This window comes from Oncorhynchus kisutch, unplaced genomic scaffold (genome assembly GCF_002021735.2).
Source record: "Oncorhynchus kisutch isolate 150728-3 unplaced genomic scaffold, Okis_V2 scaffold2194, whole genome shotgun sequence".
In the NCBI taxonomy this organism is placed as follows: Eukaryota; Metazoa; Chordata; class Actinopteri; order Salmoniformes; family Salmonidae; genus Oncorhynchus; species Oncorhynchus kisutch.
The window spans coordinates 395-27,869 of NW_022264139.1; the positions used below are offsets into that span (position 1 = coordinate 395).

At 45.8% G+C, this 27,475-nt stretch overlaps 1 protein-coding gene across 1 annotated transcript; it reads left to right on the forward strand.

Moving 5' to 3' along the window:
• Positions 1-1,386: 1,386 nt before the first annotated feature.
• LOC109881572 (ATP-binding cassette sub-family C member 9-like) lies at positions 1,387-27,475 on the forward strand (the record flags this gene model as incomplete). The annotated part of the gene is made up of 20 exons (XM_031819479.1): positions 1,387-1,471; positions 1,659-1,739; positions 3,443-3,580; positions 3,816-3,941; positions 4,224-4,326; positions 4,417-4,772; positions 4,944-5,107; positions 5,962-6,031; positions 6,975-7,132; positions 7,350-7,442; positions 8,197-8,299; positions 8,577-8,687; positions 9,756-9,876; positions 14,067-14,197; positions 16,642-16,720; positions 19,271-19,379; positions 21,391-21,494; positions 22,466-22,599; positions 23,793-23,855; positions 26,206-27,475. Coding segments are annotated over 20 exons (2,467 nt in total), but the record flags the coding sequence as incomplete, so codon positions are not given.

Sequence of the window (27,475 nt, forward strand, 5' to 3'; positions counted from 1 at the left end):
CTACTGTACTGTACTGTACTCTTACCTACTCTACTGTACTCTACTCTAACCTACTCTACAGTATTTCCTCTACTCTACTCTAACCTACTGTACTGTACTGTACTCTACTCTACCCTACTGTACTGTACCCTACTCTACCGTACCCTACTCTAATGTACTGTACTCTACTGTACTCTACTGTACTCTGCCTGTACTCTACTTGTACTGTACTCTACTTGTACTCTGCCTACTGTACTGTATGCCACTCTACTGTACTCTACTCTACTGTACTCTACTGTACGCCACTCTACTGTACTCTACTCTAATTGAACTCTACTCTACTGTACTCTACTTACTGTACTGTACTTACTGTACTCTACTCTACTGTACTCTACTGTACTCTACTCTACAGTACTCTACTGTACTGTACTGTACTCTACTCTACTCTACTCTACTCTACTGTACTTGCTGTACTCTACTGTACTCTACTCTACTGTACTCTACGTACTCTGCTGTATTCTACTGTACTCTACTGTACTCTGCTGGTACTTACTGTACTGTACTCTACTGTACTCTACTGTACTCTGCTTACTGTACGTATGCCACTCTACTGTACCTACTTAACTGTGACTCTACTGTACGCCACTCTACTGTACTCTTACTCTCTCTACTGTCTCACTGTACTCTACCTACTGTACTGTACTGTACTGTACTGTTATCTCTACTTACTGTACTCTACTGTACTCTGCTGTACTCTACTGTACTCTGCTGTACTCTACTGTACTCTACTGTACTTCTGCTGTACTCTACTGTACTCTACTCTACTGTACTCTACTCTACTGTACTCTACTGTACTCTGCTGTATCTACTGTACTCTGCTGTACTCTACTGTACTCTACTCTACTGTACTCTACTGTACTCTTTCTGTACTCACGTACTCTACGTACTCTGCTGTACTCTACTGTACTCTACTCTTACTGTGCTCTACTGTACTCTGCTGTCTCTACTGTACTCTGCTGTACTCTACTGTACTCTACTGTACTCTACTCTACTCTACTGTACTCTACTCAACCTACTCTACTCTACTCTACTCTACTCTTCTCTACTGTATTATCTGCTGCTCCTCAACACCATTCATCAATGTAATTAAGACTAGACCAATGTTTGTGTTTGGTTAATTCACTTGGTCTTGCATCAGCTGAGATGTACTTCTAATGACACTAATTAGATGGTCCATCAGATTGCTATCACTCTTGATGCTTCTTGAGGCTGATGCTGGCTTATATCTCTTCTCTAATGACGACTTTTTTCCTGTGCTGTTGAATCCCTTAGTTTCCAAGGCAGCCATGTTTCTAACTGTGTCTTAATAGAGGGTGTGTCAGTCTGATGCCCTGCTGTGTGTCTCAGATACAAGACTGTGATTGATGCCTGCTCCCTGCAGCCTGATGTAGACCTCCTGCCCTTCGGAGACCAGACGGAGATCGGAGAGAGGGTACTGAAACACTGGCTAAATTATTACATTATTACATATTATAATCACCTCAGTACTTTTTTTAAGCACAAGCCCCATCTCTTACCTCAGACACAATGACATATACCAAGAACTAGTAGTGAACAGTGATTTGTGTCAGATTCCTTGTGTACCTGGCTACTCTTCTTAACAGTGTGTTTTCTCCCAGGGGATCAACCTGAGTGGAGGCCAGAGGCAGAGGATATGTGTGGCTCGGGCTCTCTACCAGAACACCAACATCGTCTTCCTGGTGAGTCAATGAATGATAAAGTGCTTTATCTATTGACTTCAATAGAAGATCCATTTCCTGTTGAGTTCACTGGAAGAGGCTGGAAGCTCTCCCTCAAGGATGGCTTCTCAGAATAGTCAGACAGAGCCAGGGTGTTCTAGAGTGTTCTCTTTGTGTTCTAGGGTGTTCTCTAGGTGTTCTAGAGTGTTCTCTTTGTGTTCTAGGGTGTTCTCTAGGTGTTCTCTAGGTGTTCTAGGGTGTACTAGGGTGTTCTCTAGGTATTCCACAGTGTTTTCTGTGTTCTCTTTTCTATGGTGTTTTAGGGTGTTTTCTCTAGGTGTTTTAGGGTGTTCTCTAGGTATTCTAGGGTGTTCTCTATGTGTTCTAGGGTGTTATCTAGGTGTTCTCTATGTGTTCTAGGATGTTCTCTATGTGTTTTAGGGTGTTATCTAGGTGTTCTAGGGTGTTCTCTATGTGTTTTAGGGTGTTCTCTATGTGTTTTAGGGTGTTCTCTAGGTGTTCTAGGGGGTTCTTTTGGTGTTTTAGAGCGTTCTCTATGTGTTCTAGGGTGTTCTCTAGGTGTTCTAGGGTGTTCTCTTGTAGTTTTTAGGGCGTTCTCTATGTGTTCTAGGGTGTTCTCTAGGTGTTCTAGGGTATTCTCTAGGTGTTCCAGAGAGAGCCAAATAGAGCCAAAGACAGGGACACCCTTTTCTATTCCCTAACAGTACACTGCTTTTGGGACAGTGTGTGAGTAAGGATGAACTATATCGGGAATAGGGTGTGATTTCAGAGGCAGCCAGGGAGATCCAGGGAGGGCCAGCCAGGGAGATCCAGGGAGGGCCAGCCAGCCTCCCTCTGTATGGGAATGGGAGGAGCAGCAGGTGGGATGGATCTCTGTCCGCAGGCCTCTCTTGTAACCATACCATGTTTACAGGCATCCCTCTGCTCTGCCATCTGGCCTGGCTAGCCATATACACACTCACACACGTACACACACACGTACACACAATCACACGCACACACACACGTACACACACACACTTTCCCGTCTCTCGCTGCTACAGACAACTCTATGTACATCTACATCCCATTTCTTCCTACTCCTGTGTGATGTCATCATGTGTTTGTGTTCCCACATCATTTCCTGTGGCAACTGTTAATTAGATGTCTAACCTCCGCCCCTGATACAGCCTCTCTGGCTGTCGTGGGATAGGACCGGGCACGTTCCTCCATACGAAGCTCAGCTCACACGGACAAATGTGCCAAATAAGGAAATAGCACTCTAAAGTGCTGTATTAATACACAATGGGACTGCAGAGTGAACACCCAGCTAGAAACAACATCTATTAGCGAAGTACGTCTTTATGACGTCTTGTCTCCTAATGAGGTGTCTATCATGCTGTGTCTGATGATCTCAGACCTTCTGCCCTCAGGACTGTTTACGTGTCTCAGTGCTGTACAGTATAAAGACTAAGTCATCCTAGGGTAATACATTGGTGTTTATTCAGGTTCCGGGGTCCTCTGGGAACTAGGTTTGATTGACTGTATGTCCTGAGATCATCTGAGACCTGTGAATTAAACGTGCTGTAACTTAATATGAATAAAGGATGATCTCCTGTTAAAAAAAACATAATTAAATCCACAGTCTTTCACTCCAATACGCTCTGATCTGATTGGATCGTCCATGTTGCCTCTGACCCCTGATCTCTGACCTTTACCCTCAGGATGACCCGTTCTCAGCGCTGGACATCCACCTGAGTGACCACCTGATGCAGGAGGGCATCCTGAAGTTCCTACAGGATGATAAACGCACCGTGGTCTTGGTCACACACAAACTGCAGTACCTCATCCACGCTGACTGGGTGAGCATCTCAACAGTCTGGTGTGGATTCCTCTCTACCGTTTGCACTGGGTCTGTATTCATAAAGCATCTTAGAGTAGGAATGCTGCTGATACAGGATCCGTTTTTCCTTTTAGATCAGAATAAAGAGTATGACACGGACGGGGCGGGGGGACCTGATCCTAGATCAGCATTCCTACCCTGAGACGGTTTGTTTATAAGGGTCCTGGTTTTACACGGTTCTCTCTGTGTCCCAGATCATAGCCATGAAGGATGGCTCAGTGCTGAGGGAAGGCACTCTGAAGGACATCCAGACTCATGATGTAGAGCTGTATGAACACTGGAAGACCCTGATGAACAGACAGGACCAGGAACTAGAGAAGGTCATATTCACTTCTTACTCTCCTACTGACAGACTGTAACAGAGGAGGCTGGTGGGTGGAGTTATAGGAGGACGTGTAGGAGCTCATTGTAAAGGCTGGTATGGAATAAATGGAACGGAGCCAACACATGGAAACAACGTGTTAGACCATTCCATTTATTCCAGCCATTACAATGAGCCTGTCCTCCGATAACTCCTCCCACCAGCCTCCTCTGGTCTGAAATGTGTAGTGTAGCTAATTTACCTGCCAACCAACCTAACAACAGTTGTATCTGTACTGCAGGACACTGAGATTGATAACTGTCAGACTGCTCTGGAGAGGAAGACCCTGAGAAGAGCTTTCTACTCCAGAGAGGCCAAGAACCAGGTCGACGATGACGAAGAAGGTGAAATGCATTGTCAAACACTGTAGCTCATACAAGTTAAGTTCTGTTACGACATATGACAATAATCACTCCTTCTCTCGTCCCTGACAGAGGAGGAAGAGGAGGAGGAAGAGGACGACAACATGTCGACGACCACCAGTCGGCGCTCTAAGATCCCGTGGAGGGTGTGCTGGCAGTACCTGTCCTCTGGTGGCTTCCTCATGGTCTTCCTCATGGTCTTCTCCAAGCTGCTGAAACACTCCGTCATGGTCGCCATCGACTACTGGCTGGCCGAATGGACTGCTAATGCCGATGGCCCAGTCAATGGGACTGCTAATGGCGATGGCCCAGTCAATGGGACTGCTATTGACGATGCTAATGGATATGCCCCAGACTTTGGAAATGTTACAGGAGACTTTGTCAATGCCTCTGCAGCAGCTGTCTTCTCCAATCGGACAAACTCAGCGGTGAGATATGAACACCTTTCACAACCAGTACTCAGTGTTAGTGGAAGTGAGTAAGGCCTGTTGAAATCCTGATATCTGACAGAATGTGTCTTTGTGGTGTGTTATGTGGTTACTAGGCTGGTCAGCCTGATTCCTAATATGTGTCTTTGTGGTGTATTATGTGATTACTAGGCTGGTCTGCCTGACTCCTACTATGTGCCAGTGTTTATCATCCTGTGTGGAGCGGGGATAGCCCTGTGTCTGATCACCTCTCTGACTGTGGAGTTCCTGGGTCTGTCTGCTGCTACCAACCTGCACCACAACCTGCTCAACAAGATCATCCACGCACCTATCAGGTACCCACGACACCTCACCTATCAGGTATCCACGACACACCTCACCTATCAGGTACCCACGACACACCTCACCTATCAGGTACCCACGCCACACCTCACCTATCAGGTACCCACAACACACCTCACCTATCAGGTACCCACGACACCCCTCACCTATCAGGTACCCACGATACACCTCACCTATCAGGTACCCACGACACACCTTGCCTATCAGGTACCCACTACACACCTCACCTATCAGGTACCCACGACACACCTCACCTATCAGGTACCCACGACACACCTCACCTATCAGGTACCCAGGACACAACTCACCTATCAGGTACCCACGACACACCTCACCTATCAGGTACCCACTACACACCTCACCTATCAGGTACCCACGACACACCTCACCTATCAGGTACCCACGGCACACCTCACCTATCAGGTACCCACGACACACCTCACCTATCAGGTACCCACGACACACCTCACCTATCAGGTACCCACGGCACACCTCACCTATCAGGTACCCACGACACACCTCACCTATCAGGTACCCACAACACACCTCACCTATCAGGTACCCACGACACACCCCACTTATCAGGTACTCACGACACACCTCACCTGTCAGGTACCCACGACACACCTCACCTGTCAGGTACCCACGACAAACCTCACCTGTCAGGTACCCACGACACAGATTCTTATACTCTTTATGACATCATCCGTGTTGAAATAGAAGGGAACTGAATAGTTGAACCAGAAAGAATGTGTTGAATAATTTATTAATCATTTTAAAAAGTCACATTTTATATATTTTTTCAGACTAATATTTGAAATAATATATATTTTGAATCTCTTCTCAGATTCTTTGACGTGACCCCCTTGGGCCAGATCCTGAACCGTTTCTCAGCTGACACCAACATCATAGATCAGGTGATTCTGAAAAGGATGTTCACCCTCAGTAGATTGATCTGTTGACTTATTTCAGTCAAGAGTATTAGGGTAAAGTACCCTAGTGGTTAAGAGTGTTGGGACAGTAACCAAATGGTCGCTGGTTCAAAGCCACATCCGACAAGATGAACAATCTGTCGATGTGCCAATGAGCGAGGCACTAAACCCTCATTTCTCCTGTAAGTCGCTCTGGATAAGAGCGACCACCAAATGCCAAAGATTTAAATGAGTACTGTGGGAATCCTCTACTCATGAAGCTGTCTGATGAAGGATCTGTCTTTGGCCATGGTGTAATTGGACAGACTCCAGTGCTGCTCTCCAGCTGGGCTTTGCCCTGAGTGGCCTTAAGATTACAGCTCACACAAATATTAACAGTTTGCCAGTCATTTGCAGGCGTCAGAATTAGCCCATTGTTGAGATGAGTCAATGTCCCACGTCATTATATTACGTCCCTCAGGTGACCTCAGATTGTTAAAGAGGACGACATTGAGGTCCAGAGCGTAGGTCAGAAATGTAGCACTGACAAGATACTATCTCCTCCCCTCCCTCCCTCCCTCCCCTCTCTCTCTCTCTCTCTCTCTCTCTCTCTCTTCTCTCTCTCTCTCTCCCCCCCCTCTCTCTCTCTATCCCCCCTCTCTCTCTCTCCCCCTCTCTCTATTCCCCCCCTCTCTCCCCCTCTCTCTATCTCCCCCCCTCTCCTCCCCCCCTCTCTCCCCCCCCCCCCCCCCCTCTCCTCTCTCTCTCTCTCTCTCTCTCTCTCTCTCTCTCTCTCTATCTATCCATCCCCCTCCCCCCTCTCTCTCTCTCTCTCTATCCCCCCTCTCTCTCTCTATCTCTCCCCCCTCTCTCTCTATCCCCCCTCTCTCTCTATCCCCCCCCTCTCTCTCTACCCCCCCCCCCCTCTTTCTATCCCCCCTTTCTCCAGCACATCCCTCCTACCCTGGAGTCTTTGACCCGCTCCACTCTGCTCTGCCTGTCAGCCATCGGGGTCATAGCGTTCGTCACCCCAAGCTTCCTCATCGCTCTGATTCCTCTGGCTGTGTCCTTCTACTTTATACAGAAGTACTTCCGGGTCGCCTCAAAGTGAGTTCACTGGGCAGACCTAGTCCATTTCAGCTCAATGTAGTTTCCTTTTACAGTATCACAACAGCATCACAACTTCAAATTCTCTCTCTCTCTCCCTCTAACTATCTTATCTGTCTCTCTCTGTCAGGACTACCTGGGCGCTGTCATTGTGTTATACTATGCTTTTCGTCTCTGTTTCCACATTGTCCAGACTTTTCTTCATTTTCTCTCTCAGGGACCTTCAGGACTTAGATGACTCCACCCAGCTTCCTCTGCTCTGCCACTTCTCTGAGACTGCAGAGGGACTCACCACCATCCGAGCATTCAGGCCAGTGTACCATACACACACACATGCACACACACAGGCACACACACACACACGCACACACACGTGTGACAGAGTGGAAATTTTGCCCAGAGCATCGTTACACAACATACTCAAGAAGCACTTATAGGTTTTAGGAAGGCAGTGACACTGTACTTAGCGATCCGAAACGCGAAACAAAGTGGTGGATTTGTTGACACTGGAGGTTAATTCCTTTGCGTATATGTAATATTAGTGTGAACAACTTGAATCCCATCTAGAGGTCTTCCAACCCATCCAGAACCATTCATTCATGGAGGAAGGAGGACATCACAAACCCAAATCTTTCTCTTGATCCAGAATGACATGAACCCCACTCTAAACAGTTCACGAACATTCCTCCTTTTCCCCAGAATCGTGGTAATCCAACATTAAACAGCTCTCACGGTTACTACCCCTCACACAGCCTCTTCCTCCCTGAAGACTTCCTCATCTTGGCAGCACCGTGGCTTCTCTCTCTTTCTCTCTTGGTCCAATGTTAGATGTCACTTAGCTATGTAGCAGCCATGGTCCAACTCCCATCATCAGGCACGATAGTCCAGTCCTGAAACAATCCCACTTCAGTGTTTGTCTAACGGAGGTGGTTCTATGAACCATAACCAGGACTGGGACCTGGAGACGTACGGACGAACACAGTCTAGACGCCGGGTTCAAACCTGGTCACATGCGAAATAATCTGGTAGGTATTAGCTATATTTATTTTCCATTTGTTCTTCAGACATGAATCTCGATTCAAGCAGAAGATGCTGGAGCTGACAGATACCAACAACACAGCCTACCTGTTCCTCTCTGCTGCCAACCGCTGGTTGGAGGTCAGAACGGTGAGATCACATTCATGTCCATGATTCAACCATGACATTATTAAGAAGATATGGGACTATTGTAATACTAATGGTATCTTACTGAGTAACACAATACTCCCTGAGTAACACAATACTCCCTGAGTAACACAATACTCCCTGGTTTCTTATCACACTGAGCTGCAAAATTAGAAGAAATTACTTTTTGAGATTAGAGCTAAATGCTGAGTTGAATTCACAACTTCTCTCTCTCTGTCTCTCCCTCTAACTATCTTATCTGACTCTCTTTCTCTCTCAGGACTACCTGGGTGCTGTCATTGTGTTAACAGCAGCAGTAGCCTCAATATGGAGCTCTGGCAAGAGCCTTCCCTCTAGCATGGTGGGGTTAGGCCTGACCTACGCCCTCACAGTGAGTCAACGTGTTACACGATTGTGTGTAGAGGTAGGTGAAGGAGTCAGGCGCAGGAGAGAAGAGATGTCCGAGATGTGTTATTTAATGGGCAAGTCCACAAACATACAGGTCAGGAACAATACCAAAAAACAAACGCCCTCGACAACTGAGAAACCACTTATTCACGGAAGGAGGGAAAAACAACGCTCCTAAATATATACACACTTTGTATAATACGTGGAAACAAAATAGGCACAACCTTAACGAGCAACATCACACGAATAATCCCCCACAAACCTAGGCAGGCAACAGGGGTAATTATACACACAGAAATGAAGGCAAATGAAACCAGGTGTGAAAAAAGCAAAGAGAAACCAACAGAAAAGGAAAAAAGGATCGGTGATGACTAGTAGACCGCCGAGCGCCGCCCCATCAAGGAGAGGAAGCCGTGACACAACGTCTCCCCAATGTCACACAAACATGAATATACCCACAGAACAGAAACAACATACAGGATCAACTTCATCAAATGAGAATCTTTTTAATAACAGGGCCTTATTCACCTGGATCTGATTGTAGTTTTAGTTACAAGATGTCAAGGCAGCAAGTGTTTAGACAACGTATTCAGTAGAACATTTATGGAGCTGTCCAGAGAAGGACTGCATCAGTCACATTACTGAGAGGAGTGTTGTTGACAGTCCTTCCTCTCCCACTGCCAGTAGATGTGAAACAATAGAAGCTGTATTGTCCTCAGCATCCATCTTTGTTTGTACTGTCACAGTATTGTTTTCTGTAGGCTTATCACTCCTCAGAGAGCATGGCCCTTCCACGACTCTTCTCCATAGCACTCTCTTCTGACTGATCAGCCTTTTATGTATTCTTCTCAACCATTAAATACCTTTGGTTTACCTCATATTGTTCAAGGCAATGGGCAAAAAAGACTCCCACTCAGATTTATTAGAATAATAATAATAACAATTATTATAATTAATAGTATTATTAATAATAGTATTATTTCTATACCTAGTAAGGACACTTCATAGAACATGGATTAAATATATATTGTGTTTACCTCCCGTTACCCAGGTGACCAACTACCTGAACTGGGTGGTGAGGAACCTGGCTGACTTAGAGGTCCAGATGGCTGCTGTCAAGAAGGTCAACAGCTTCCTGAGTACAGAGTCTGAGAACTACGAAGGCTCCATGGGTAAACTAAACACACTCCCACACCAAATGCTGCTTCCCAATACCCTGGAGTCTCTTGTGACAGAAGCTGGACAGTGCACACACAAGATGTGGTTTAACACACAGTCAATAGAACAGGGTAATGGAATACTGCTGAAACACACAGTCAATAGAACAGGGTAATGGAATCCTGCTGAAACACACAGTCAATAGAACAGGGTAATGGAATCCTGCTGAAACACACAATCAATAGAACAGGGTAATGGAATCCTGCTGAAACACACAGTCAATAGAACAGAGTAATGGAATCCTGCTGAAACACACAGTCAATAGAACAGGGTAATGGAATCCTGCTGAAACACACAGTCAATAGAACAGAGTAATGGAATCCTGCTGAAACACACAGGCAATAGAACAGGGTAATGGAATCCTGCTGAAACACACAGTCAATAGAACAGGGTAATGGAATCCTGCTGAAACACACAATCAATAGAACAGGGTAATGGAATCCTGCTGAAACACACAGTCAATAGAACAGAGTAATGGAATCCTGCTGAAACACACAATCAATAGAACAGGGTAATGGAATCCTGCTGAAACACACAGTCAATAGAACAGATTAATGGAATCCTGCTGAAACACACAGTCAATAGAACAGAGTAATGGAATCCTGCTGAAACACACAGGCAATAGAACAGAGTAATGGAATCCTGCTGAAACACACAGGCAATAGAACAGGGTAATGGAATACTGCTGAAACACACAGTCAATAGAACAGAGTAATGGAATCCTGCTGAAACACACAGGCAATAGAACAGGGTAATGGAATACTGCTGAAACACACAATCAATAGAACAGAGTAATGGAATCCTGCTGAAACACACAATCAATAGAACAGAGTAATGGAATACTGCTGAAATACACAGTCAATAGAACAGAGTAATGGAATCCTGCTGAAACACACAATCAATAGAACAGAGTAATGGAATCCTGCTGAAACACACAGTCAATAGAACAGAGTAATGGAATACTGCTGAAACACACAATCAATAGAACAGAGTAATGGAATCCTGCTGAAACACACAATCAATAGAACAGAGTAATGGAATCCTGCTGAAACACACAGTCAATAGAACAGGGTAATGGAATCCTGCTGAAACACACAATCAATAGAACAGAGTAATGGAATACTGCTGAAACACACAGTCAATAGAACAGAGTAATGGAATCCTGCTGAAACACACAGGCAATAGAACAGGGTAATGGAATACTGCTGAAACACACAGTCAATAGAACAGAGTAATGGAATCCTGCTGAAACACACAGGCAATAGAACAGAGTAATGGAATCCTGCTGAAACACACAGTCAATAGAACAGAGTAATGGAATCCTGCTGAAACACACAGGCAATAGAACAGAGTAATGGAATCTGAAACACACAGTTCAAAATATGGTCATCATCTCTGCTCACGCTATTTGAAAAGTCCCTCACAAAATGAAATCCATAGATGCTCAACTAAGCACTCACCCATGACAGACTGTAGCTGGCCAGTGTGCTGCACAATCTGGTTCTGTGTTCCGAGATCAAATCAAATCAAATACAATTGTATTTGTCACATGCGCTGAATACAACAGGTGTAGACTTTACAGTGAAATGTTTACTTACAAGCCTTTAACCAACAATGCAGTTATTAAGAAAAATACCTACAAAATAAGAAATAATACTACAAAATAATGAAAGAGCAGCAGTAGAATAACAATAGTGAGGCTGTATACAGAGTCTTTAGTAAAGGGGCAGCCGGTAGGCAGCCTAGTGGTTAGAGTGTTGGACTAGTAACCCAAAGGTTAACAAGATCGAATCCCTGAGCTGTCAAGGTACAAATCTGTCGTTCTCCCCCTGAACAAGGCAGTTAACCCACTGTTCCTAGGCCGTAATTATAAATAAGAATTTGTTCTTAACTGACTTGCCTAGTTAAATAAATATAGAAAAGTAAGCACTGATTGAAGCTTCCATTTATCAAATGTCTTCTCCAACATGTAACAGCGAGGATGGCTCAACATAGTCTAGGCGTCTACACATCTATAAGGACTATATTTAAAAATCCATGGCAGTAGAACAGTCAACTGCACAGGGCAACAATCTGACAGTATGGTAATGTCTTTAGATTTACAGTGTGGAGCAGAACGACCTGACACAGTGTTTCTCCTCCCAAATTCCAACATCATTTCTCTAGTGTGTCTCTGTGGAGTTTACAATAGTCCCGTTACGGGTCTCCTTCCAAAGCAGCATCGAAGTTTAAGTGATGTGCTGTTGCCATGGCGATGTTAAAAAAAGAAGAGAAGGGGGTCATGTCTCTTGGGGGAGGAAGATAAGAGGGCTAGACTGTGCTGCTGCTCCAGTTTCAACTGTTCTGCCTTATTATTATTCGACCATGCTGGTCATTTATGAACATTTGAACATCTTGGCCATGTTCTGTTATAATCTCCACCCGGCACAGCCAGAAGAGGACTGGCCACCCCACATAGCCTGGTTCCTCTCTAGGTTTCTTCCTAGGTATTGGCCTTTCTAGGGAGTTTTTCCTAGCCACCGTGCTTCTACACCTGCATTGCTTGCTGTTTGGGGTTTTAGGCTGGGTTTCTGTACAGCACTTTGAGATATCAGCTGATGTACGAAGGGCTATATAAATAAATTTGATTTGATTTGATTTAGAACTAAGGGAGGAGCATGAGGGAGAGAGTTCTTGTGGAACAACGAGGAGGTGGGATTGAAGAGGAGAGGAGAGGAGGAGGAAGAGATGGTTGGGAGGGAGGAGAGAGTCCCCCATCTCTAGAGCCGTGGCCCTGCTAGAGTCCTGTGGTCAAAGAACCCCTGCCAGAGTGGGCTGTCCTCCTACACTGTGACGTAATGGAAAGTTTGGCCCTGATAGCAGTACAACGATAATAAGTGGATCTTGTCCAAGCAACGAGCTGTCATCTTGCCCTGTTTTATCATCCTTCCCTTTGATTCATTTAGTCCTTTTGTTTCCTCTGCATCCGTTCGCAGCCCTTAAGTCATGAGGAGAAAACCACCAACCCTTATTTTAAGGACTGCATGCATGGTTTTAGCAGTAAAACACAGAGTACTTTTGAAGTAGCCAAATGCTGCAGTCTAAACAGACCAGAGCCTGGTCACAGAATCAAGAGTGGTCCTGAGTAGCACTTAGGGCACCACTTTTGACAAAGAGACCTCTGTTTACTGCATCGTCAGTTGTGTGACTGTCCCCAAATTCACTACTGTATGACTGTCCTGGATGCATTACTGTATGACTGTCCTGGATGTCCTACTGTATGACTGTCCCCAAATTCACTACTGTATGACTGTCCTGGAGGTCCTACTGTATGACTGTCCGGGATGTCCTACTGTATGACTGTCCTGGAAGTCCTACTGTATGACTGTCCTGGATGTCCTACTGTATGACTGTCCTGGATGTCCTACTGTATGACTGTCCTGGATGTCCTACTGTATGACTGTCCTGGAAGTCGTACTGTATGACTGTCCTGGATGTCCTACTGTATGACTGTCCTGGATGTCCTACTGTATGACTGTCCTGGATGTCCTACTGTATGACTGTCCTGGATGTCCTACTGTATGACTGTCCTGGAAGTCGTACTGTATGACTGTCCTGGATGTCCTACTGCATGACTGTCCTGGATGTCCTACTGTATGACTGTCCTGGATGTCCTACTGTATGACTGTCCTGGATGTCCTACTGTATGACTGTCCCCAAATTTACTACTGTATGACTGTCCTGGATGTCCTACTGTATGACTGTCCTTGATGTCCTACTGTATGACTGTCCTGGATGTCCTACTGTATGACTGTCCCCAAATTCACTACTGTATGACTGTCCTGGATGTTCTACTGCATGACTGTCCCCAAATTCATTACTGTATGACTGTCTTGGATGTTCTACTGTATGACTGTCTTGGATGTTCTACTGTATGACTGTCCTGGATGTTCTACTGTATGACTGTCCTGGATGTCCTACTGTATGACTGTCCTGGATGTACTACTGTATGTGTTATTGTGCCGTAGGCTATAACTAGGGCCCAGAGTTTTTCTGTTCCTGTCAAGGAAAAACTGCTAACCCTAGTTATTGTGTGTGACCACAGTATATAATTACACATCTCATTCATGTTTTGTTAATGGTTGACTATATGTGTTCTTTCCAGATACCACCCAGGTCCCCGAGGACTGGCCCCAGCATGGAGAGATAAAGATCCAGGATCTGTGTGTCCGTTACGACCCCCTTCTGAAACCTGTCCTCAAACACGTCAATGCCTACATCAACCCCGGACAGAAGGTAAGTAACAGCCCTGTGTCTTAAAGCAACTGTGAGATGGAACATTGTTGCTGTAGCTTCAATAAAGATCACATTTAGGGAGCTAAGCAACCCCGGACAGAAGCTAAGTCACACCCACTCACAGAGCCCTCCCTTAATGCAACTGTGACATCACACGTTGTTCCTGACTATATCACTGAATAAAGATCACTTTTAGGGAGCTAAGCAACCCTGGACAGAAGCTAAGTCACACCCACTCACAGAGCCCTCCCTTAATGCAACTGTGACATCACACGTTGTTCCTGACTATATCGCTGAATAAAGATCACTTTTAGGGAGCTAAGCAACCCCGGACAGAAGCTAAGTCACACCCACTCACAGAGCCCTCCCTTAATGCAACTGTGACATCACACGTTGTTCCTGACTATATCGCTGAATAAAGATCACATTTGAACGCAGTGAAAGCAGTGAAAAGCAAGCAGACGTTTACTTTCTGTTTGAATCACAGCCCTGTGTCTAAACGCAACGGTGAGTTGACACGTAGTGAAGAAACGGACTAGTTGGTCGCGGCGACTCTGTGTGGCGTGCGTCTTACCACTTTCTGCACACACATGTCCGTTCTCTCAGGGCAGTGTTACTGTACCTCAGCAGACTCCTGCTATCTGACCTGACTGATGAGGCTGCTTCACTTCTGCTGTGAGGAGCCTGAATGCAGATACACAGGTAGAGAGAGATATTCAGTCCAGAGCAGAGAATCAGAGATACAGAGCTACTAGAACTCCTTCTGAGACCGTGTTCTTCAGTCCTGGTCCTAGAGAGACACGGGTTGTGCAGGCTTTTGATCCAGCCCAGTACCAACACACCACAGGAGGTTGGTGGCACCTTAATTGGGGAGGACGGGCTCGTGGTAACGGCTGGAGTGGAATAGGTAGAATGGTATCAAACATATCAAACACATGGGTTGATGCCATTCCATTCACTCCGTTCCAGACGTTATTATGAGCCGTCCTCCCCTCAGCAGCCTCCACTGCAACACACATTATTCAACTGATTGAGTAGTTCATGGAGCCCTTGACTTGTTGAATCAGGTGTGTTCGTTCATGCTGGGTTCATAGCCAGGTGTAAGGCGTCTCGGTGTAGCAGGTAAGGCGGAGTCAGGCACAGCATACAGAGATGAGTAATTCACCTAACTTTACTCAAAACAACAAATATTCCAAGAAGGAAAATAATCAAGCTCACAAATACAGACCAACTTACAACGAACAAACACGCACAAAACCAGGGGGGAACCACAGGGTTAAATAAGGAACATATAATTATGGGATGGAAACCAGGTGTGTACAATGAAGACAAAACAAATGGAAAATGAAAAGTGGATCGGCGGCGGCAAGAAAACTAGTGACGTCAACCACCGAACACCGCCCAAACACCGCCCGAACACCGCCCGAACACCGCCGAACACCGCCCGAACAAGGAGAGGGACCAACTGCGGCAGAAGTCTTGACACCAGGACTGAAGTCTTGACACCAGGACTGAAGTCTTGACACCAGGACTGAAGTAGGTGTTCTAGTATCGCTCTTTGACTCCGTGCTCTATAAGCAGGGCTGGATATTAGGTATCTCTCTATCTGTGTATCTGTGAGTGCTCTATAAGCAGGGCTGGATATTAGGTATCTCTCTCTATCTGTGTATCTGTGAGTGCTCTATAAGCAGGGCTGGATATTAGGTATCTCTCTCTATCTGTGTATCTGTGAGTGCTCTGTAAGCAGGGCTGGATATTAGGGATCTCTCTATCTGTGTATCTGTGAGTGCTCTATAAGCAGGGCTGGATATTAGGGATCTCTCTATCTGTGTATCTGTGACTGTGTCTCATAAGCATTCCAGGGCTGATATTATGTCTGGAAGATCATGATGATTTTAGTGTCTCCTGATGAGCCTCAATTTCTACAACCACCCTGTATTCCCCTTTAAATCTGACTCAGTTTAGGTATCACAGTAATCCTCATATACTCAAACATCTTAAATCTGGGGATATACACCCTTAGTAGAGAGGCCTGGCTGTGTGTGTGTGGTGTCTTTGACCAATGAGAGAAAGCGTGAGTGTGGAACTGTATCTAAGAACAGTAATGTATTGTGGTTGTATGTGAGGCTGACTGCTTGTTTATGGGTAGCTGTAGCTCCATCTTTACAGTAACTACACTGTAAAAAATACAATCCTGTTGTTTTTAAGGTCATTTACTGCCAGCCAGTTGCCTGTTAGTTACTGAAAAAAAGGGACACTATGTTACTGTAAACTTTACAGTAATGTACTGTTAAATTAAAGTTTCTGTAGGACTTACCTTGTGAGGAAAACCTCCTAGTCTTGTTCCTGAGAGTAGAGGGCCAAGCTGTGACAGATTTTGTCTCCCACTGGCGTGAAATGACGGTTTAATAACTAATCCCTCTTTCTCCCTCTCCTCTCTCTAGGTGGGCATCTGTGGACGCACAGGAAGTGGAAAGTCCTCCCTCTCTCTGGCCTTCTTCAATATGGTCGACGTGTTTGAAGGTTAGTCTCCTGTGATTCAGGTGTAGAAGGTCTCTGAAACTGTGGACAGGAGCCTTGATGCTCAGGTCTAGCACTCGTTACACAGCTACCTCATAGTGACTGTCTGGTTTTATTTTACAGTAGATTGAAAGAAGTGGTTGTACAAAACCCTCTCACAGTCCTCCCCACAATCCTCCCCACAATTCTCCTCACAGTCCTCCTCACAGTCCTCCCCACAATCCTCCTCACAGTCCTCCCCACAATCCTCCTCACAGTCCTCCCCACAATCCTCCTCACAGTCCTCCCCACAGTCCTCCCCACAGTCTACCTCACAGTGCTCCTCACAGTCCTCCCCACAGTGCTCCTCACAGTCCTCCCCACAGTCCTCCCCACAGTCCACCTCACAGTGCTCCTCACAGTCCTCCCCACAGTCCTCCCCACAGTCCACCTCACAGTGCTCCTCACAGTCCTCCCCACAGTGCTCCCCACAGTCCTCCTCACAGTCCTCCCCACAGTCCTCCCCACAGTCCACCTCACAGTCCTCCCCACAGTCCTCCCCACAGTCCACCTCACAGTCCACCTCACAGTCCTCCCCGACTCTTTTTCAGTAGTGAAGTGTTAGTGGACATAACATAACTATGGTGACTGCAACCAAACGCTGACACCAAAGGTCAAACTGTTTCCTTGACTTTCCTGTCCCAAAGTGCCCATTCAAAAGTCAGAGGGAGGCTTATAATATGATAGTTAGTTTGAGTGGAGCTGTGTTTATTCTCATCTGATAAAGGGAAATAGGTCCTCTGCTGAAATCCATAGCCTCCCTTTAGTTTCCTCTGTTTACACAGTACGGCCCTGTGGTCACTGTCATCCTGACATCCTCTGATGATGTCATATTTAGTTGTCCTTTGTACACAACTTTCTGCAGGGGGCCTGTTATTGTTAGTATGCATATCTCCAGCCTCTGGCCAAATGTCATAAATAGAATAATCAAAACATAATGTTCTGGATTTATTTTCCTACGTTGAACATCAGTTTGTCAGAATCCACTGATAAACAACCATATGATAATATTCAGGTTTTCCTCTGAATAATCTTTTTATTTACACCACTCCTAGTCAGCCGATTCAGACAAACCCATCTTTCACCAAACCCAACATGCTCTCTTTTTCCACACGAGCACTGCTGCCGCAGACAAATGTATTTTACTTAACAATGAATTAAGACACATATTTGTTACCAGTGTCCCCTTATAAAGGCAGAGGGAGCGAGCTTGAACACTACGATGTTGACTGTAGTCGTTCTAATAGACTCGCCAGTGGACATTCTTGGGAAGATAATGTCCCCAGAAATAGACTCAATAAATAGAGGGGAAACGTGAAATATCTTCAGTGAGTTAATGATAATACATGTGATGTTCAGCTTACTTGTGTAATCTTCTACAATATACAGAACAGAATGGCATCAACAACCAGACCATATATGCTTTGATGCTCTCTCTCTCTGTCTGTATCTCTATGTCTCTCTCTCTGTCTGTATCTCTCTCTCTGTCTCTGTCTGTATCTCTCTCTCTCTCTCTCTGTCTGTATCTCTCTCTCTGTCTGTATCTCTCTCTCTCTGTCTGTATCTCTCTCTCTCTCTCTCTCTCTGTCTGTATCTCTCTCTCTGTCTGTATCTCTCTCTCTCTCTCTGTCTGTATCTCTCTCTCTCTCTCTGTCTCTGTCTGTATCTCTCTCTCTCTCTCTGTCTGTATCTCTCTCTCGGTCTGTATCTCTCTCTGTCTCTGTCTGTATCTCTCTCTGTCTCTGTCTGTATCTCTCTCTCGGTCTGTATCTCTCTCTGTCTCTGTCTGTATCTCTCTCTCTCTCTCTGTCTGTATCTCTCTCTCTTTCTGTATCTCTCTCTCTCTCTATGTCTGTATCTCTCTTTCTCTGTCTCTCTCTCTCTGTCTGTATCTCTCTCTCTGTCTGTCTCTCTCTCTCTGTCTCTGTCTGTATCTCTCTCTCTGTCTGTCTGTATCTCTCTCTCTCTGTCTGTATCTCTCTGTCTCTCTCTCTGTCTGTATCTCTCTGTCTCTCTCTCTCTCTGTCTCTGTCTGTATCTCTCTCTGTCTCTGTCTGTATCTCTCTATCTCTGTCTGTATCTCTCTCTCTCTGTCTCTGTCTGTATCTCTCTCGCTCTCTGTCTGTATCTTTCTCTGTCTCTGTCTGTATCTCTCTATCTCTGTATCTCTGTATGTATCTCTCTCTCTCTGTATGTATCTCTCTATCTCTGTCTGTATCTCTGCATGTATCTCTCTCTCTCTGTCTGTAACTCTGTATGTATCTCTCTCTCTCTGTATGTATCTCTCTATCTCTGTCTGTATCTCTGTATGTATCTCTCTCTCTCTGTCTGTATCTCTGTATGTATCTCTCTCTCTCTGTATGTATCTCTCTATCTCTGTCTGTATCTCTGTATGTATCTCTCTCTCTCTGTATGTATCTCTCTATCTCTGTCTGTATATCTGTATGTATCTCTCTCTCTCTGTCTGTATCTCTCTCTCTCTGTCTGTATCTCTCTCTCTGCATCTCCTCTCAGGGCGGATCATCATTGATGGTATAGACATCTGTAAGCTGCCCCTCCAGACCCTGAGGTCTCGTCTGTCCATCATCCTCCAGGACCCGGTGCTGTTCAGCGGATCCATCCGGTACGTCGGCTACGTGTAGAACCTTAGAATGTTAGAACCCTTACCAGGACACTGTACGTGCAGTGAAGAACCAGGTGTGTGTGTGTCTGTGTGAGAGCCAGTCAGTGTGTGTGTGAGCCGGTGTGTACTGGGTCAGATACTGGGTCAGGACCACGTGCTCTGGCTGTTGACAATCACAGATATGCACACAGGAACGTGCCCAGAAGCTGACATAAGAGACACATTATAATAAACAGTAACTTCCTCATGTCTCTCAGTGGAGAAATAGATCAGTAGATTATAATCAATGTATAATCATTGCCACCTTTGTTTCCACACAGCGACTGCCATGAGGACTACAGTGTTGTGGTTTAGGGAGTTGAACAGATAACCGTCTGCCTACAAACGGGTAGAAAACTACTTTAGTGTACTATGATATATTGTTCAGAAGACAATAACAGAACAGTAACAGTGGGCCTAATTCAGTTGACTTTATGAAGTAAAAATGAAGCTAAACAAATGTTTGTTTGGTTAAAATATGAAACTCCTCAGCAGACGTCATGAAAGTTCATCCTGCTCCCAGGACATTGGATAGTCTCCTCTCCCTCTCTCCCTCTCTCTCTCTCTCTCCCTCTCCCTCTCTCTCTCTCTCTCTCTCTCTCTCTCTCTCTGTAGTACCACAGCTTGAAGATGTTTGGAGTATTAGCAGATAACTGAGCTGCTGTGTTTGTTATAAAACACAAAGAGCATGTGGTGTTTATTTAGAAAGACGTTCTCGTCCTGATAAGAAATAACGACCCATCCAATGTGGCAGTAAGTGAGAGGACTGTGCGTTGAGCCAGCCCGTTGCCATGGTGATGTTTACATGAACAGAGGCCTTGGGTGATTGGTCCTACAATAACACTGTGCCGATGGCAGTTAGAGAGAGACAGCCAGAGCTACTATAGATGCCTCACCATGGTTAAGCATTGCCACATCATTAGACCCAGTGGAACAGTTGTAGTACGAGATAGTGTGGTAGTGACTGAGGATCCCCTCTGGCTGTGTGCTGCGGGAGTTTTAGCTAAGAGGATGGGCCCCAGTCCAAACACTGGGCCTTTGCCTGTTATGGTCATCCACAGACAGTAGTGGGTACTCTCTCCTGCCTGGTCTCTCCCTGTCTGTTTGTCTCTCTTTGTCCCTCTCTCTGTCCCTCTCTCTGTCTCTCTGTATTTCAGATAGTATCTGTACTGATGTCATGTCTCCCTGGCAGGTTTAACCTGGACCCAGATAGTACCTGTACTGATGTCATGTCTCCCTGGCAGGTTTAACCTGGACCCAGATAGTACCTGTACTGATGTCATGTCTCCCTGGCAGGTTTAACCTGGACCCAGAGCGTACCTGTACTGATGTTATGTCTCCCTGGCAGGTTTAACCTGGACCCAGATAGTACCTGTACTGATGTCATGTCTCCCTGGCTGGTTTAACCTGGACCCAGAGCGTACCTGTACTGATGTCATGTCTAGCTGGCAGGTTTAACCTGGACCCAGAGCATACCTGTACTGATGTCATGTCTCCCTGGCAGGTTTAACCTGGACCCAGAGCGTACCTGTACTGATGTCATGTCTCCCTGGCAGGTTTAACCTGGACCCAGAGCGTACCTGTACTGATGTTATGTCTCCCTGGCAGGTTTAACCTGGACCCAGATAGTACCTGTACTGATGTCATGTCTCCCTGGCTGGTTTAACCTGGACCCAGAGCGTACCTGTACTGATGTCATGTCTAGCTGGCAGGTTTAACCTGGACCCAGAGCATACCTGTACTGATGTCATGTCTCCCTGGCAGGTTTAACCTGGACCCAGAGCGTACCTGTACTGATGTCATGTCTCCCTGGCAGGTTTAACCTGGACCCAGAGCGTACCTGTACTGATGTCATGTCTCCCTGGCAGGTTTAACCTGGACCCAGAGCGTACCTGTACTGATGTCATGTCTCCCTGGCAGGTTTAACCTGGACCCAGAGCGTACCTGTACTGATGTCATGTCTCCCTGGCAGGTTTAACCTGGACCCAGAGCGTACCTGTACTGATGACAGACTGTGGGAGGCGCTAGAAATCGCCCAGCTGAAGAACATGGTCAAAGCCCTTTCTGGGGGACTAGGTATGTGTTTGTCTGTCTGTCTGCCTGCCTGCCTGCCTGTCTGCCTGCCTGCCTGTCTGTCACATCTAGGTCTGTAATACTGGGAATCCTACAACTGGGATTTGGGGAAAGTGTTTGAAATCTGGCAATCTGTAATCACACAATCTGGCCACCTGCAACCTCACAATCTGGCAACCTGCAACAACACAATCTGGCCACCTGCAACCTCACAATCTGGCCACCTGCAACCTCACAATCTGGCAACCTCCAACTACACAATCTGGCCATCTACAATCACACAATCTGGCAACCTGCAACCACACAATCTGGGAACCTCCAACAACACAATCTGGCCACCTCCAACCACACAATCTGGCAACCCGCAACAACACAATCTGGCAGCCTGCAATCACACAATCTGGCAGCCTGCAACCACACAATCTGGCCACCTCTAACCACACAATCTGGCCACCTCTAACCACACAATCTGGCCACCTGCAACCACACAATCTGGCCACCTCTAACCACACAATCTGGCCACCTGCAACCACACAATCTGGCCACCTGCAACCACACAATCTGGCCACCTCTAACCACACAATCTGGCCACCTCTAACCACACAATCTGGCCACCTGCAACCACACAATCTGGCCACCTGCAACCACACAATCCTGCCACCACTAACCACACAATCTGGCCACCTCTAACCACACAATCTGGCCACCTCTAACCACACAATCTGGCCACCTGCAACCACACAATCTGGCCACCTCTAACCACACAATCTGGCCACCTCTAACCACACAATCTGGCCACCTGCAACCACACAATCTGGCCACCTCTAACCACACAATCTGGCCACCTCTAACCACACAATCTTTGGGAAAGCATATTGGAAGGAAAAACTAATCGGAGAATATGCTACTAAAATGTGAGATTTCAAAAAGACGATTGCCTTAATAACAACTGTGTGTGTGTGTGTGTGTTCCAGACGCGGTGGTGACAGAGGGAGGGGAGAACTTCAGTGTGGGTCAGAGGCAGTTGTTCTGTCTGGCCAGAGCCTTCGTCAGGAAGAGCTCCATCCTCATTATGGATGAAGCCACTGCATCCATCGACATGGCAACGGTGAGCTCACACACCCTAACAGCCATGTACCCTCCATCACTAGCTCTTTAGTGGCATTATAATCATATGTTTCATTGTTTACAGACAGATCTATGACATTACTTTCACCTCATATGGGTACAAACATAAAGAACAAGTATAATGTCAGGTACATTATAAAAACACAAACCAGACATCTTTATATTTGTCCTCCTATTACGCGTTTATAATTTGAGTTGCCAGGGTTACATATGACGTTCATTATTGAGCCCTGTACATAGAGGTTTGGTCAATAGCAGAACACACGGCCATGCATTTCAACCAGCCACATACTCTTCATTAGGCCCCCTGTTTGGAAATTAGTTGCTATATCCCTTAGTTGCTATATCCATCTTTGGACGTATAAATGAATTATGTGTACCCATTGATTCTTAAAGAACATAACTGATAAATGAGATTAGTTCAACTGTCGCACCCCATCAGAACCCCAAATATAACCTTGTTTTACTCCAATGTTTGTAAACGATGTAAATGTAAACAAACACTGTAAAGCCTCAAAAAATGTTTACAAGTATAATGTTGATATCATGGATGGTCAGTCCTTGCGTCCACAGCTCTGTCTCTGTATTTGAGAGTGATTCTACTCTCCAGCCCCGTCCTGAGGCTGGGAGAACACCTTGTTATTGTTTCAGTTAAGGATTCTATCTTTAGGGGCCGTTAGTTTTGTTGCGATTGTTGCGCAACAGTGAGGACCGTCACTCTCCTCCAGCCTCTCAGGTTTCAGTCCGGAAGCATGCATAGTTCATAGCTCCAATCCCTGGCAGTTTATATATAAATTACTGGCAGTTTATATATAGAGTGTGCGACTCTCTGTTTGTTTTTTTGTAGGGACAAGCAGGCCAGCATCAATATGAGGACATTATGATCATAGCCGTAGCATTAACCTTTGACCCTGACAGGTACACTCTATCAAACTACCATCAAACTGTCTGATGCAGACAGCGAAGAGGGGACAGCACTCACAATGTAGTGACATTGCTGTGGAGTGTGCATGGCTGTATCTAAGACTGTGCTCCAGATGACACACTATTCCCTGTAAAGTGCACTAAGAGCCATGGAGCCCTTGTCAAAAGCTGTGCACTATGCAAGGAATAGGGTGCCATTTGGTCCACGACCAAAAGAGCTGACCTACCTGTCATTTCTCACCCCTATAGGAGAATGTCTTACAGAAGGTGGTGATGACAGCCTTCGCCGACCGAACAGTCGTCACTATTGCAGTAAGTCTGTTGCAGCCTGTAGGTCATTAGGTGGAAAGGTCAGATCTGGAAGGTATTCTCTGTATAGATGTGGAGACTCCTCTTGGTCTGCTCTCTCTCTCTCTATGGATCAATCCTTGGAAAAAGCATAGAGACTAGCTGATTTCTCCTGGCTTTTAGATTTCCTCCTCTCCTTCATCCTATCTTTCCAATGTCTCCTGTTGCATCATACTGTACCTCTGCTTCTCATATCTCCAGATGCTTCTCATATCTCCAGATGCTTCTCATATCTCCAAATGCTTCTCACGCCTCCAAATGCATTAACGGACCGATTCAGAGTTGAGATAAGGCGCAACTCGAACATTCCTGTAAATAATTGATTGATGTCAGTGGGAGATTGATGGATATTTAAGTTAAGCGTGCTGCAGATCTCAACTCTGAATCGACACGTTAACCTCTCGAGACTCAAACAGCTTGTCTGCTGTCCTTCCTTCACCTGTCTTCTTTTCCTTGTTTTCCCTGTCTGTCTGTCCTTGCTCCTCTCCTTCTGTCTTCCCATCTATCCTTGGTTCCTTCTCTCCGTTCTGCCACCCAGCACCTGGTGTCCTCCATCTTGGAGGCTGAACAGGTGCTGGTGTTCTCCGCGGGGCAGCTAGTGGAGTGTGACTCTGCAGTCAACCTGCTAGCACAGCAGGACAGCCTCTTCAGTGTCTTAGTGAGGACTCACAAGTAGGCCCTGTCCCACCCTGCCTTCCAGGCCTCTACAGCCTCCCGGGTTGGTACTGCATGCTGTCTGAGACCACTGTCAGGGGGTTAAAGAGGGGTACTACATCTAATCTGTCTGGGGTTAAAGAGATTCTACATGTAATCTGTCTGGGGGTTAAAGAGATACTATATCTAATCTGTCTGGGGGTTAAAGAGATTCTACATGTAATCTGTCTGGGGGTTAAAGAGGGATACTACATCTAATATGTCTGGGGGTTAAAGAGATACTACATGTAATCTGTCTGGGGTTAAAGAGATTCTACATCTAATCTGTCTGGGGGTAAAAGAGAGGGATACTACATCTAATCTGTCTGGGGGTAAAAGAGAGATACTACATCTAATATGTCTGGGGGTTAAAGAGAGGGGTACTATATCTAAACTGTCTGGGGGTTAAAGAGAGGGATACTACATCACATCTGTCTGGGGGTTAAAGAGAGGGGTACTACATCTAATCTGGCTGGGGGTTAAGGAGGGCTACAACATCTAATCTGGCTGGGGGTTAAGGAGGGGTACTACATCTAATCTGTCTGGGGGTTAAGGAGGGCTACAACATCTAATCTGTCTGGGGGTTAAGGAGGGGTACTACATCTAATCTGTCTGGGGGTTAAGGAGGGGTACTACATCTAATCTGGCTGGGGGTTAAGGAGGGGTACTACATCTAATCTGTCTGGGGGTTAAGGAGGGGTACTACATCTAATCTGTCTGGGGGTTAAGGAGGGGTACTACATCTAATCTGTCTGGGGGTTAAGGAGGGGTACTACATCTAATCTGTCTGGGGGTTAAGGAGGGGTACTACATCTAATCTGGCTGGGGGTTAAGGAGGGGTACTACATCTAATCTGTCTGGGGGTTAAGGAGGGGTACTACATCTAATCTGTCTGGGGGTTAAGGAGGGGTACTACATCTAATCTGTCTGGGGGTTAAGGAGGGGTACTACATCTAATCTGTCTGGGGGTTAAGGAGGGGTAATACATCTAATCTGTCTGGGGGTTAAGGAGGGGTACTACATCTAATCTTAGCAGTTGGCTCTGGGAGGATGACTCTTGGGGTTGTGAGATAAGACTAAATGAAAATACATTCAGGTATGTGTTATTGTTTCTCAGCACAGTTGATCTCTGTCTGTCTGGAACCATTACAAATCAACGCTGCATTACATCCCTTCCTCTTTGTTTGTGTAACTAAACACTCAATCAAATGTAATGTAATGTCTGTGTGTGTCTGTGTGTGTCTGTCGGTGTCTGTGTGTGTCTGTGTGTCTGTGTGTGTGTGTGCGTCTGTGTGTGTCTGTGTGTGTCTGTGTGTCTGTGTGTGTCTGTGTGTGTCTGTGTGCGTCTGTGTGCGTCTGTGTGCGTCTGTGTGTGTCTGTGTGCGTCTGTGTGCGTCTGTGTGTGTCTGTGTGTGTGCGTCTGTGTGTGTCTGTGTGTGTCTGTGTGTGTCTGTGTGCGTCTGTGTGCGTCTGTGTGCGTCTGTGTGCGTCTGTGTGCGTCTGTGTGTGTCTGTGTGTGTCTGTGTGTGTCTGTGTGCGTCTGTGTGTGTCTGTGTGCATCTGTGTGTGTCTGTGTGTGTCTGTGTGCGTCTGTGTGTCTGTGTGTGTGTTCTTCATGCAGCATCGTGTCCACACCATCCTGGAAGCTGACCTGGTGATCGTGATGAAGCGAGGGAACATCTTAGAGATGGACAAACCAGAGACCCTTCTGGAGAACGAGGACGGCATGTTCGCTTCCTTCGTCAGGGCTGACATGTAGGCCCACACACTGTCAGCCAGCACACCATCAGTCTATCAATGAATCAGCCTCCTCAGTGTTTCCCACAATGCTTAGGTGGGGCGCAGAGTTCCAGATATTATTACCATTATTGACTGAAGCTCATACTGTAGGTTTTAGACAGGGGAAATGGAGCCAGGCCGGTTGACCACCTCCACTTGGTAATGGTAGTGGAAACACTGCTTCCCAAAGCACCACTGATGGCCTTCTTGTGTTGATTATTGGTCATGTATTAGTTATTGAGTTATTGATTGAATGAGTGACCTATTAACTTGGTCGTGTAAGGATCACAATCGGTCGTTAAATATGATTACAATTTTACAAAGTTTTACCTAAATGTTTTATGTTTTAAATTATAACTTTTGTTACATTTATTAGTAGATGATGTATGTATATATGTTACACCATTATTCATAGGTAAGCAATAAGCAGGTATAGTGTAGTATTACTACATTGGTACGAACACTGTAGGGTATATCGCTGGAGCATTTTTAGCCCGGTGACCCTTTGTCTGTCTGATTAGATGCGATGCTGACTGAACCATGGGACTGTGGACATTTAGTGGTCACTGACTCCTCTTTGAAAAAGGACAGCTTTCACCCAATGGGTGTTCTCTAAAGGACTGAATCTTAATGTGAGATGTGCAGGCCTAACTTCAACTCATACAGAACTTGTGTACTGTAAACCACACATCCATGTCAAGATGTATGTGAAAACGTGGAGTTACGCATGTTGGTGTTAAGTTAAGATCCAGCCCTAAATGATAAGGGAAGATTCCACTTTCTTCTACCTGCCATAAGCCAGGCCAGCGTTAGTTTCTACCATACATGGTGCTGACTGGTGTAATTGGTAAGGAAAGTGCTTTCTATTTTCAGTATTAAACCTGGTTTCTGGGGAGCTGTGCCACTGTCCCACTGTAGTACCTGAATATTTATAGTTATTTTGCATATCGAACGATGATAATTTTATATTGACTTCTTTGTATTGTATTATAGCCTGAATGCCAAACTGATTCTTGTAAGCTACACTTTGAAGAATGTCGGTATCTGTTTTTACTGATATACTGCTGTGTTGTTTTGTTTGTCAGTGTAAAGCGGATTCTCATCTCAAGAAA